Raw genomic sequence first — 13,819 nt, forward strand, 5'->3', positions numbered from 1 at the left:
TCTTGGAACATAGAGTGACTAGAAACATGAAGAGAGGTCACAGAGATCAGGTCAAGCTCCTGGAGGTGAGAGGAGAAGACTGTGGAGAAGGCCTCTCAAGGGGTTGCAATACCCACTCCGGGTGCTGATGGAGCAATTCTCCGAGGTGAACCTCAGTGAGACACAATGGACGGGATTTTCCACGCAACCAGCCGCATGTTTTGTGGCGGCAGAGGCAGCCCGCCATTGGCTAACAGCAGGATCTTCTGGCATTGTCAACGGGTGCAGACTAGCTTTAAGAAGCGCAACCTAGCTTTAAATGGTGTTAACCACTCACAGTATTGCTCCCTGCTGATGTGTCCGGCCAATGAACAGCATGTTAGTGATGGCTGGATGCAGAGATCATTTAATTAAGCGAGTAGCACAAAGTTGACATGCTGCCTGTATTACGGGTGGAAGGTACTCGCACATCATCATCCCCACACACATTTTCAGGAAATATTTAATTTAGCCATTTTAAATCACTGAAGATCGTTCAAAACAGGTAATTAAAATGGGTTTTCTGCGAGGGAGTGTGGATGAGTAACCTGTGTCAGTGTTTACAAACAGCAGTGTGCAATGAATCTACAGGATCTGTCACTGTAATGGTGAATCATCCTTTTGTTTGTACATGGAGAATTATCTTGTTTCGTTGCAAAGTAGGAATAATCATGATATTAATAATAATCTTTATTAGTGTCACATGTGGCTTTACATTAACACTGCAATGAAGTTACTGTGAAAAGCCCCTAGTCACCACACTCTGGTGCCTGTTTGGGTACACTGAGGGAGAATTCAGAATGTCCAAATTACTTAACAGCACGTCTTTCGGGAATTGTGGGAGGAAACCCGAGCAGCAGGAGGAAACCCATGCAAGCATGAGGAGAATGGGCAAACTCCGCACAGACAGTGACCCATTCTGGGAATCGAACCCGGGTCATTGGCGTTGTGAAGCAACAGTGCTAACCACTGGTCCCGCTATCAACCCCAGCTCCTCTTGCTGCACATGACCTGGTCACTAGTTTTTCCTCATTTATCCTCACTTTCCCCAAGTCTTCACCTCAGCAACCATGAAGCGGTGGTCTATTGGTATTGTCACTGGACTAATAATCCAGGGGCCCAGGAAATGTTCTGGGATCCCGGGTTCGAATCCCACAACGGCAGGTGTAGGAATTTAAACTCAATAAAATATAGGAATTGAAAATCTAATGATGACCATGAAACCATTGTCAATTGTTGCAAAAACAATCTAGTTCAATAGTGTCCTTTAGGGAAGGAAATCTGCCGTCCTTACCTGGTCTGGCCTACATTTGACTCCAGACCCACAGCAATGTGGTTGACTCTTAATTGCCACCTCAAGGGCAATTAGGGATGGGCAATAAATTCTGGCACAGCCTGCGATGCCCATGTCTCATGAACAAATAAATAAAAAACTGTACCACCCAGTATTTCAAATTTAGTCTCTGAAGATGGAAGTCCCAGACTCTCCAGTTGGTGTATCTTGTGTACCTATTAGGATTGATTCCATCCGAGACCAGCATCGTTTGACATTCAGGTAACAGCATTGGAAATAGCAGAACCAACTCTCCGGAATCCCTCATGTCTATCAACCATTCTTTCCTCATGTAAAAGCCTCATCCAAATTCATCTTTACAAGCAAGCTTTTGGTCACTACAACCATTCACTTCTTCTGTAACTATGACATGTCTTGAAATTTTAGTTTAGTTTAAACACAGCATAAAAGTACAATTTACTGAACAGTGTGCTGAAAGACTATTCAATTCTGAAGGTTTCAATAAAGTTAATAAATAAATAAAAACAATAAATAAAATATAGATACTAAACATTTTTAACTCACCATTTCTACCAACGAAAGGTAAAGGAACATCCCTGCTGTCACAGTGAAAATCCATTGCTGAACATTGTGATCACCCGATAGAGAGAGACCAATGTAGAGTCCAATAAAAGCAGTTAGTGCACTCAATAGGTTCATCAACATGGCAAGCTTTATGGATAAACCAGAGTTCAGAAGTACAGCAAAGTCCCCTGTATGAAAACAAGAAGTGTTATTATTGAAAAATTCTGGAAATATTCTGCACCGAACAGCTCGCCAAGAAATTCTGATGTTTGGTGAGATGTAAAGCTATTTAGGGTGGTGGGGTGGGCGGGCGGGGTAGGGGATGGTGTGGTAAGTGTGGTGTTGGGTGTTCTAACACACAGAAGAGCCAACACAGTTGCATATGGTACAACGCTTGTTTATTTAAACTCACTATTTACAACTTGGTCTTTGCACTCTGCACGTGGGGGGCTCCCTGCTTGTGGTGTTTCCACAGCTCTTTCATGCTTCCTTCTCCCCAGACCTACTGACCTCCAGGTGTCGTGCTCGTGCTTTTTATGTGGTTGGTGTTCTTGTCTGTGATTGGTTGTGGTGTTGTGTACTCTGATTTGCCTGTTAGTGTGTCCATCATGATGTGTGTGTTTGAATATCATGACATCCCCCCTTTTTACAAAGATATGTGCCTACGTGGTAATAAATATGATCGTGACGTGAGTGCATCTAAGAGTGTGTGTGTGTCGTGTGCAGCATGTGTCTATGACGGAACTATGTACATGGGGCGATGTCGAGTGCGTCACATGAATCCAGTTGTACCATAACATAACAGAAATGCGAACGAGAGAAGAAGAAAAAAAATTTTGAACAGTTGTCCAGTCAGACGACATCTGGAACGATAAACAACAACAGGTTATCATGTAAAATTGTCCAACTTATTAAACATATGAACTGTATTATAAGTCCATTCTAATGGGTTTGCGACGAATTCGGGTTGACCGCCTTAAGGGTGGATCAAGAACCACCGGCTGCTGTGCAGGCATGGCCATGGGTGGCGATGGAAAGGGCGTGATGTGCGGCAGCTCCACAAAGTCATCCTCGGAAGCCTGTTGAGGATCTGGCGTGTTGTGTGGCTGTGAACGTGGAAGTCGGCGAAGGGCGCGCCGATTGCGGCGACGCACGGAACCATCCGGCATGCGAACCAGGAACGAGCGGGGAGCCACTTGTCGGAGGACTTCGGCCGGTGCTGACCAGCCACCATACGGTTGATGGACGCGTACTTTGTCTCCGGAGGACAGGGGGGGCAGGTCCGTCGCTCGTGTGTCGTACCGACCTTTCTGGCGATCACGCTGCAGTTGCATGTCCCGAAGAACCGCCTCATGGTCTGTTGTCGGTGCCAGGACGGAAGGTACCGTCGTCCTGAGGGAGCGACCCATTAGTAGCTGCGCTGGCGAGAGGCCCGTGGATAACGGGGCCGATCGATAGGCCAGCAAGGCAAGGTTAAAGTCCGATCCGGCATCAGCCGCCTTGCACAGGAGCCGCTTTGCGATGTGGACACCCTTTTCAGCCTTCCCGTTCGATTGTGGATGCAGAGGGCTGGATGTCACATGAGTGAAACCATATGCTGCGGCAAAGGACGACCATTCACGGCTGGCAAAACAAGGTCCATTGTCTGACATGACAGTCCTTGGAATGCCATGGCGAGCAAACGTTTCCTTGCAGGCCCCAATGACTGCGGACGACGTCAGATCATGGAGAGGCATGACTTCCGGGTAGTTTGAGAAGTAGTCTATAATAACAATGTAATCTCTGCCGAGCGCGTGAAATAGGTCAACACCCACCTTCGCCCAGGGGGACGTCACCATCTCGTGTGGTAGAAGTGTTTCCGGAGGTTGCGCCGGCTGAAACCTCTGACAGGTTGTGCAGTTGAGCACCATGTTGGCTATGTCTTCATTAATACCCGGCCAATATACCGCCGCCCGGGCCCTTCGTCTGCATTTTTCGACACCCAAGTGGCCTTCGTGTAGTTGACGAAGAATCATCTGGCGCACACTGTGTGGAATGACGATCCTATGCGATTTCATAAGGACCCCGTCTATATTGGTGAGATCATCTCGCACATTGTAAAACTGGGGGCACTGCCCTTTTAGCCACCCTTCCGTCATGTGGCGCATCACTCGCTGCAGCAGAGGGTCAGTCGCCGTCTCTGCGCGTATGTGGGCCAGACAAGGATCATCAGCTGGCATATTTGCTGCTGTCAGAGTCACGTGTGCCTCAATTTGACGCACGAACCCCTCCGCATCTGGTGGTGTGCTCACTGCTCGGGAAAGAGTGTCCGCCACTATGAGTTCCTTCCCCGGAGTGTAGATCAGTTCAAAATCGTACCTCCTGAGTTTGAGTAAGATGCGCTGGAGGCGAGGAGTCATGTCGTTCAGGTCTTTGTTAATGATGTTGACCAGGGGGCGGTGGTCAGTTTCGACCGTGAATCGTGGCAGGCCATACACATAGTCGTGGAACTTGTCCAGTCCAGTTAACAAGCCCAGGCATTCTTTTTCGATTTGCGCGTAGCGCTGTTCGGTAGGGGTCATGGCTCGTGAGGCATACGCAACCGGGGCCCATGATGACGTGCTGTCTTTTTGCAGGAGTACCGCTCCAATACCAGATTGGCTGGCGTCTGTTGAGATCTTTGTAGGGCGAGTCGCGTCAAAGAAGGCCAGCACTGGTGCCGTGACCAGTTTGTGCTTGAGCTCCTCCCATTCCTGCTGATGCGACTGGTGCCAGTTGAATTCCGTCGATTTTTTTACGAGATGGCGCATGTTTGTTGTATGAGAAGCCAGGTTGGGAATGAACTTCCCAAGGAAGTTGACCATGCCCAGGAATCTTAAGACAGCCTTCTTGTCAGCCGGTCGTGGCATGGCTGTGATGGCGCTAACCTTGTCTGCATCGGGACGGACCCCGGACCTTGAGATGTGGTCCCCGAGGAATTTCAGCTCCGTCTGGCCGAAAGCACACTTCGCACGGTTGAGACGCAGGCCATTTTGCCGTATGCGGGTGAAGACACGTCGAAGACGATGCATGTGTTCCTGCGGAGTGGTGGACCAAATGATGATATCGTCCACATATACACGTACCCCTTCGATGCCTTCCATCATCTGCTCCATAATGCGGTGGAATACTTCAGATGCCGAAATGATGCCGAATGGCATCCGGTTGTAGCAGAATCTGCCAAAAGGGGTGTTGAATGTGCATAGTCTTCGGCTGGCCGGGTCCAGTTGGATCTGCCAGAATCCTTTGGACGCATCCAATTTAGTGAATATGTTGGCTCGCGCCATCTCGCTGGTGAGGTCTTCTCGTTTTGGGATGGGATAGTGTTCCCGCATGATGTTGTTGTTCAGATCTTTTGGATCTATACATATACGGAGCTCGCCAGAGGGCTTCTTTACACAGACCATGGAGCTGACCCATGGCGTGGGCTCCGTGACCTTGGATAGGACCCCTTGGTCCTGAAGAATCTGCAGTTGTGCCTTGAGGCGGTCTTTGAGAGGCGCAGGAACCCTGCGAGGTGCGTGAACGACAGGGATGGCGTCCGGTCTGAGTCGAATCTTGTACGTGTGTGGCAATGTCCCCATGCCTTCAAAAACCTCCTGGTTGTGAGCGAGGAGGGAATGGAGATTCGCGTGGAACTCAGCATCCGGGAAGTCGGATATCTCATCTGGAGAGAGAGACATGATGCGCTGTACCAGGTGAAGGACCTTACACGCTTGTGCGCCCAGTAACGAGTCCTTTGATGAGCCCACAACTTCGAAGGGGAGTGTGGCCGTGTACCCCTTGTGAGTCACCTGTAGCTGGCAAGATCCTACGGACGGGATAACGTTCCCGTTATAGTCAACCATCTTAAGCCGGGATGGTGTGATGAGTGGTTTGACCTTCATGGCCTGGACTGCAGAGTAAGCAATCAGGTTGGCGGATGCGCCGGTGTCCAGACGGAAGGCGACGCGCGATCGGTTGACCGTCAGGGTGGCACACCACTCATCGTCTGGATTGATGGCATTGACCTTGTTGACATCAATGACGGCAACTCTGAAGTCATCCTGGTCATCTGCATCACTTAACTGGAAGTCTTGATGCGTGGGCTGGACGGTCCTGACTCGTGTGCGAGGTTGTCGAGGATGCGCCGGATCCATGGGTTGAGCCGCACGACAGCGGGCTGCGTAGTGGCCTATCATGGCACATCTGTTGCACTGTTGGTATTTTGCAGGACATTGCCCTTTTAAGTGTAGACCTCCACACTTGCTGCACGTCATGACGTCACGGCGTTCGTTGCGCCACTGCGCATGCGCAGTGCGATCTTGCGGTGGGCGCGCCTGCGCAGTGCGTCCCTCGTTGTGGCCGTTATTCTTGGCGCGCACCTGCGCGGGAGACCGCGAAAAGCGCGGGAAGCGGCCGCTGTCGTCCGGGCCGTGGGGCGGGAAGAAATCGACGGCCTGGATGCGTTCAACGTCGTGGGCGGCCTGGCTTGCCGATTCGACGGCTGGGGACCCCCTCCGTGCCAACTCGGACGCCTGAAATCGGGCAAAACGGCAGGTCGCATTTTCATGGAGGACACAGGCTTCCACAGCAGACGCTAAGGTGAGGCTCTTTATTTTAAGAAGCTGCTGGCGTAGGCCACTGGAGGCAACGCCAAAAACAATCTGGTCCCTGATCATGGACTCTGTGGTGGTGCCGTAACCGCAGGACTGCGCTAGAATCCGGAGGTGCGTCAAAAAGGGTTGAAAAAGCTCTTCCTTACCTTGCAGGCGTTGCTGAAAGATGTATCTTTCGAAAGTTTCGTTTACTTCAGTTTGAAAGTGCTGGTCCATTTTGAGGATGACCGTGTCATATTTGGCCTGGTTTTCGCCTTCCTCGAACACCAGTGAATTAAAGACATCATTTGGGTGGGGGCCTGCGTAGAAGAGGAGCATTGCAATCTTCGAATCATCCGAGACATTCTGTTTTTCGGTGGCACGGATGTACAGGTCAAATCGCTGCCTGTAGAGCTTCCAGTTGGTGCCTAGGTTCCCCGTGACTTGCATCGGCTGCGGTTTGCCGGTGTGGTCCATGTCCAGAATGGCAGGTTGGTAGGCAGGTATCGATCCACTCCTGTACCATGTGGTGTTGGGTGTTCTAACACACAGAAGAGCCAACACAGTTGCATATGGTACAACGCTTGTTTATTTAAACTCACTATTTACAACTTGGTCTTTGCACTCTGCACGTGGGGGGCTCCCTGCTTGTGGTGTTTCCACAGCTCTTTCATGCTTCCTTCTCCCCAGACCTACTGACCTCCAGGTGTCGTGCTCGTGCTTTTTATGTGGTTGGTGTTCTTGTCTGTGATTGGTTGTGGTGTTGTGTACTCTGATTTGCCTGTTAGTGTGTCCATCATGATGTGTGTGTTTGAATATCATGACAGTAAGGGAGGGGAAGTTGAAATATGAGGCTTAGAGAGGATATGACAGATTTACAGACAGTGAGAAAAGGTGCTGGGTCTGTACTCCAGCTAAGCTCAGGCTGGATGTTAAGTCAAGATGATTGTACTAGGTCCCAGATTTTGTCAGTTTCACTCATGGATCAACTAATCTAACTTTAACTTGAACCATCAGTTATGGAAAGCTCATGTTGGAATATTAAAGGCCAATTGCTACGCTTCATCTTGTTGAGTAGAGAATAATAATTTTACTTTGGATTCCTCTTTTGTGAACTTCATTTCCTGTCCTACATTTTGGAGACTTCTAACTTCATTTGGAAGTCACCCTTGAGAGTGGGGCATTTCCTTAAAATATCCTGTTAAGCTGCAATATGAATCCCCTTGTGGGTATTCCCCTTTTGTGATACATATGTAAGAGAGTCAAGAGCAGAGTTCAACCAAGCCCGGCTTATAATGGAGCACTTAGGAAGTACCAAGTTGTATAGTGCAGAAAATATTTTCCAACTATTTCTAAGGAGTTATGTACAAGAAGGCCGAGTGCATTCAGAAGTTCTGGAAGAGCATTGTTCCATCTAAAGGGACATCAAGTTTCCCCAATAAATAGGCCATTGCTTATTGTCGCCCAGAAAGCCAGTGGTGCCTTTCACTCCCTGGCACTGGTTCAGTCCAAGGTTTGCTGTCCGTAATACATTGTGACACCTACATGAGGTGAATCTTGCAGAATATGTGGCAACTAACAGCTGGGGCTCCCCAGTTCAGTAGTGGCCTTAGGGCCTGTTGGTGTCTCTTCCTCCATGGAAGCTCTGGTGGCAGCACATTTCACATTGGATATCAGATACTGGGACCAGGTTACTTTCTTTCAGGATGTTCCAGACTAATAGCTGCCAACTGATCAGCGAGGCAGCCAATTACTAAACTCACAGGTCAAGAGCCCAATGGAGAAATGGCCAGAGGTGACTTGCCCTTTCTCAAGACAGCAGCAAATAATAGGCATCCATCCTTCACCCTCGGATCCGCGGGGATAGACTGCCTCGGCTGTAATTTCAGAGATGAATCTAGCAGTAGCTCGCCCCCAGGATCATCTTGCCATAAGGAGGAGCAGCATGACCCCATTTTCACCACAGGAGCAGCCAACCACCTCTTGTTATATTGGCCCTCAGATTGCACTTAGGAAAGTCACTGGAACAGAAGAAAGAGGAGGTGAAAGCGACCAACATCAGGAGCACGATATGGTAGATGGCAATTTTTGAATCCTGTATTTGTTTATCCATTTACTTCAAGCCTGGTATAAAACGTGATGCCAATTTATTATCATCCCATTTGTAGTACTTGCAATGAAAAATTTTACCGCCAGGGAAGTTATATTTTGAAAACTAGGGAAAGCATGATATAAGAAAATGTAGTCTGATTCATGGTTGTTTTTGAGTTCCCTGTATTGAAGTAGAACATGCACTTCATTGTCCAATATGCATGGAGATTATACTCATATCGGCAAGCAATTTATTCTGATGCTGATGTTTTGAAAGATTCTAACCATGGAGGTCAGATGAAGTATGACGTGATGTCCTAGTTTAGTAATCGATTGAAGGATCTGTCATTTATTTGAAGGTGTGAGTGAAGCACCTATGACAATATGGATTGGACAAAGCAAATTGGTAAAATAGCTTGACAATTGAGTTCATGGATTGCCCTCAGACAGTTTATTAGAACAACATTTTGAGGGGCGGCACGTGGCACAGTGGTTAGCACCGCTTCCCATGGCGCTGAGGACCCGGGTTCGAATCCCGGCCCTGGGTCACTGCCCGTGTGGAGTTTGCACATTCTCCCCATGTTTACGTGCGTTTCACCCCCACAACCCAAAGATGTGTAGGTTAGGTGGATTGGCCATGCTAAATTGCCCGTTAATTGGAAAAAACATAATTGGGTACTCTCAATTTATATTTTAAAAAAAGAACAACATTTTGAAGAATCATCAAGGGAACCAGCTATTTTGGACTGCATATCGATGTATGGATAGTCTGACATTAGGGGAAATGCTAGAATTTATTATTAAGGACATGGTAACTGGACACTTGGAAAAGCAAAATAAAATTATAAATGTGCCAACACAGTTATATAAAAGGGAAATTATATTTGACTAATCTGTCAGAATTTCTTGATGATGGAACTAGCCGGGAGTTTTATTGGTATAGATAGTAAACAGCTGAGGCTCAATACTGATCAGTGCAGTAACTGACTGGTTTCAGCCTGTCATCCCAAAGATCACCCATTTATTCCGACTCTGTTTTCAGTCCTTTTACTTATCCTCAATCCATATTCGCCCCAATCCCATGAACCCTAATTTTGTATAATAACCTACTGTGTGGCACCTTATGCTCTTCAAAGAACAAAGAAGAACAAAGAACAGTACAGCACAGGGACAGGCCCTTCGGCCCTCCAAGCCTGTGCCGATCATGATGTCTGTCTAAACTAAAACCTTCTGCACTTCCGTGTTCTGTACTCCGCTATTCCTATCCGATTCATGTATTTGTCAAAACGTCGCTATTGTATCTGCTTCCACCAAATGTAAACACACTACGCTAACTGTCTCCTCCCCTTTATCAACCTACTAGTTAAACCTACAAAAGCCTCGCAGATTTGTCAAATACACTTTCTTTTTCATAAATTCATGTTGAGTCTGCCTAATCATGTGATGATTTTCTGATATCACATCCAGAATAACACATTTTAGCTGCCAATAATCTTTATTATTGTCACGAGTAGGCTTACATTAACACTGGAATGAAGTTACTGTGAAAATGAAGTTACTGTGAAAGCTATTGATGTGGGCTCTAGTTATTGGAATAAGTAGTTCATTTTAATGATGGCAGTATGTAACTTGTGGAGGACCACTAGGATGGGTGATTGGGACTCAGCCATTTACAATCTATATCACTACAGAGGAAGGGACCAAGTGGAATATATCCAAGCTTGCTGATGATACAATGTTATGTGAGCAAGTGAACTGTAAGGAGGGTACAAAATGGCAGCAAAGGGATTATGGACTGGGTTACATGATTGGGTATGAAACTGGCAAATGAAGTTAAATGTGGGCAAATGTGAAATTAGCCACTTTGACAGGAAGAATGGAATCTAGAACTGGAAGTCATAGGGTCAAGATAAAAGATCAGTCATTTAGGACTGTGATAAGGACCAATTTCTTCTCTCAGACGGTTGTGAGCCTTTAGAACTGCTCATGGTCAGTTGTTGAGTATATTCAATGCTGAGATCAGATTTGGCACAAAGGGAATCAGTCGCTAAGGAGATCATCAGGAAGAGTGGAATTGATGATGAAACTCTGCAGTGATCTTTTTGAATGATGTTATCAACAGTGTAGCCATAAGGCATGCTTCTAATCCTATTTTGTATGTCTTATGGCAAGAGAAACACTGGTTGCATACCGTGTTAAACAGATGCATTGATCAGTGAAGTTTGGATGACCTTTACAGATATGACTGAGTATTCACTCAAATGATGCTTCTGTTCTTCAAGCTGTTCAGCTTCCAAAAAAGCTAGAGCCATGTCCCACGGAATCTTTATGTCCAGGCCCCTGTGAATGGTAAAGATCTGCAAAGCACAGCGAGCTACTATTTTGTAGGACACCCAAGATTCAGCATATTTCAGTCTTTCCTGCTCTTAGGCAGTGAAAGCAGACGTTCAAAACACCAAGCAGGATCTCAATGAACATTTAGGTGGAGACATGTGTCTCATTGTGGTGGGGCTCTGATACTGTTCTTTCAAACCCTAAAGGCGTTCATATTCAAAGCTACCTGTTCAGTTAACTAATTACCCTGAAGTGTCCCAAAGAGGACAAAATTGCTGAGGATGAACGCACCATCGCAAGTTCTAACAAATCTGGAATTCATGAAGAACTCTTTGCATCTCTTTAACATTGGACATACATAAGAATGTTAAATGAGTTAATAGTAGGAACCCAGTGGCTGCAGAAAGACAATTACTGGAAAATGAGAGGCAGCATGTGGCACATTGGTTAGCACTGGGACTGCGGCACTGAGGACCCGGGTTCGAATCCTGGCCCTGGGTCACTGTCCGTGTGGAATTTGCACATTCCCCCCGTGTCTGCGTGGGTTTCACCCCCACAACCCAAAGATGAGCTGGTCAGATGGATTGGCCACACTAAATTGCCCGTTAATTGGAAAAGAAAAATAATTGCCGACTCTAAATTTGTTTTTAAAAAATTACTGTAAATTGAATAGAAGTTATAGGATCTGGGAATCCCAAAACCATCTCTCCTTATAATTTTTAATAATAACTCCCAGCAACATTGCCAACTGAGCAAATGGGAGGTCTTAGATCATGTTTCAAAATATAACACAGCTGTTGTGGGGCAAGCAACTCAGTGGAAGCAGGCCCCATTCCAAAATGTTAGTAAGCTCATTTAAAGGCAGAAACCTGGTGAAAAAACAGTGACGAAGATCAGTGCTTTCAATTTTTACTACTTCAGAGACGTGACAATGCAAGTCTCACAATTATCATGATGTGGAGATGCCGGCGTTGGACTGGGGTGAGCACACCAGGTTAAAGTCCAACTGGTTTGTTTCAAACACCAGCTTTCGGAGCACTGCTCCTGCCTCAGGTGAAAGCTAGTGTTTGAAACAAACTTGTTGGACTTTAACCTGGTGTTGTAAGACTTCTTACTGAGCTCACAGTTATCAGTCATTTCTATTACGACATATGCATCAAAATTAACCACCATGTTTTGGGGGACTGCATTTGAGAAATATAATTTTAAGATATTGAAACAGAACAGTTAACTAAGAACTCACCCATTTCATGGGGAATTTCATGAAACAAAATAGCAATCGTGGTGGTGATACCAGTTTCGACAGATGATGAGAAAGCTGCGCCTATGGCTAGGCCATCAGCAAAATTGTGCATGCTGTCACCCACCACAATCATGATGGCCAACAGGTTAAATGTTCCCTCTGCAAAGAATAAATGTTCCTTCATATTAGTAAAAGTAGCTAAAATTCACCCACTATTCATTCTGATTTTAAAGGCATAAAATGTTAGAAATACTCAAGCCCAGCAGCATCTGAGGAGGGAGAAACAGTTAATGTTCCAGGTACATGACCTATCATCTGAACTGGGAAAATGTGGCGATGTAATGGGTTTAGAGCAAGGGATGGATGGGACGAGAACAAACAAAGACCTGTGACAGGGTGGAAGAGAGGAGAGATTGAATGAGAGAAGAGGTAGTTGTTCAGGATCAAAGGGAATGGTGTTAGGGCAAGAAAAGAAACAAAGGAACTAATAAAAATGTCTGGAGCAGGTATTGCTTCCAATACCTGGAATTTTGCTTCCTCTTCCTCGCATGTTTCAATTTTTCTCTTTCCAATGGCACCACAACTGCTCTAGGCAGATCTTTTGAATCTTTGTTTCTTTAGAACATAGACATAGAACATAGAAAAATACAGCACAGAACAGGCCTTTCAGCCCACGATGTTGTGCCGAACCTTTGTACGAGATCAATCATAGATTATCATTGAATTTACAGTGCAGAAGGAGGCCATTCAGCCCATTGAGTCTGCACCGGCTCTTGGAAAGAGCACCCTACCCAAAGTCAACACCTCCACCCAACACTAAGGGCAATTTTGGACACTAAGGGCAATTTATCATGGTCAATCCACCTAACCTGCACATCTTTGGACTGTGGGAGGAACCCGGAGCACCCGGAGGAAACCCACGCAGACACGGGGAGGATGTGCAGACTCCGCACAGACAGTGACCCAAGCCGGAATCGAACCTGGGACCCTGGAGCTGTGAAGCAATTGTGCTATCCACAATGCTACCGTGCTGCCCTTAAGAACAAATAAATCTACACTATATCATTTTACCGTAATCCATGTACCTATCCAATAGCTGCTTGAAGGTCCCTAATGTTTACGACTCAACTACTTCCACAGGCAGTGCATTCCATGCCCACACTACTCTCTGGGTAAAGAACCTACCTCTGACATCCCCCTATATCTTCCACTATTCACCTTAAATTTATGTCCCCTTGTAATGGTTTGTTCCACATGGGGAAAAAGTCTCTGACTGTCTACTTTATCTATTCCCCTGATAATCTTGTAAACCTCTATCAAGTCGCCCCTCATCCTTCTCCGTTCTGATGAGAAAAGGCCTAGCACCCTCAACCTTTCCTCGTAAGACCGACTCTCCATTCCAGGCAACATCCTGGTAAATCTCCTTTGCACCTTTTCCAAAGCTTCCACATCCTTCCTAAAATGAGGCGACCAGAACTGTACACAGTACTCCAAATGTGGCCTTACCAAAGTTTTGTACAGCTGCATCATCACCTCACGGCTCTTAAATTCAATCCCCCTGTTAATGAACGCTAGCACACCATAGGCCTCCTTCACAGCTCTATCCACTTGAGTGGCAACTTTCAAAGATGTATGAACATAGACCCCAAGATCTCTCTGCTCCTCCACATTGCCAAGAAC

The 13,819-nt window shown here is 46.5% G+C and overlaps 1 protein-coding gene across 4 annotated transcripts in view; it reads right to left on the minus strand.

Moving 5' to 3' along the window:
* The window catches only part of LOC140424914 (zinc transporter ZIP12-like), a 149,958-nt gene that overhangs the window by 31,691 nt on the left and 104,448 nt on the right, over nt 1–13,819 (minus strand). For all 4 annotated transcript variants that reach the window (XM_072508572.1, XM_072508570.1, XM_072508573.1 and 1 more), the window contains 2 exons: nt 12,140–12,298; nt 1,877–2,064 (listed from right to left, as the gene is read on the minus strand). In XM_072508572.1, coding sequence (XP_072364673.1) covers nt 1,877–2,064; nt 12,140–12,298 — 347 coding nt within the window. The remainder of the gene's footprint in view (nt 1–1,876; nt 2,065–12,139; nt 12,299–13,819) is intronic.

This window comes from Scyliorhinus torazame, chromosome 6, assembly GCF_047496885.1.
Source record: "Scyliorhinus torazame isolate Kashiwa2021f chromosome 6, sScyTor2.1, whole genome shotgun sequence".
NCBI lineage: Eukaryota > Metazoa > Chordata > Chondrichthyes > Carcharhiniformes > Scyliorhinidae > Scyliorhinus > Scyliorhinus torazame.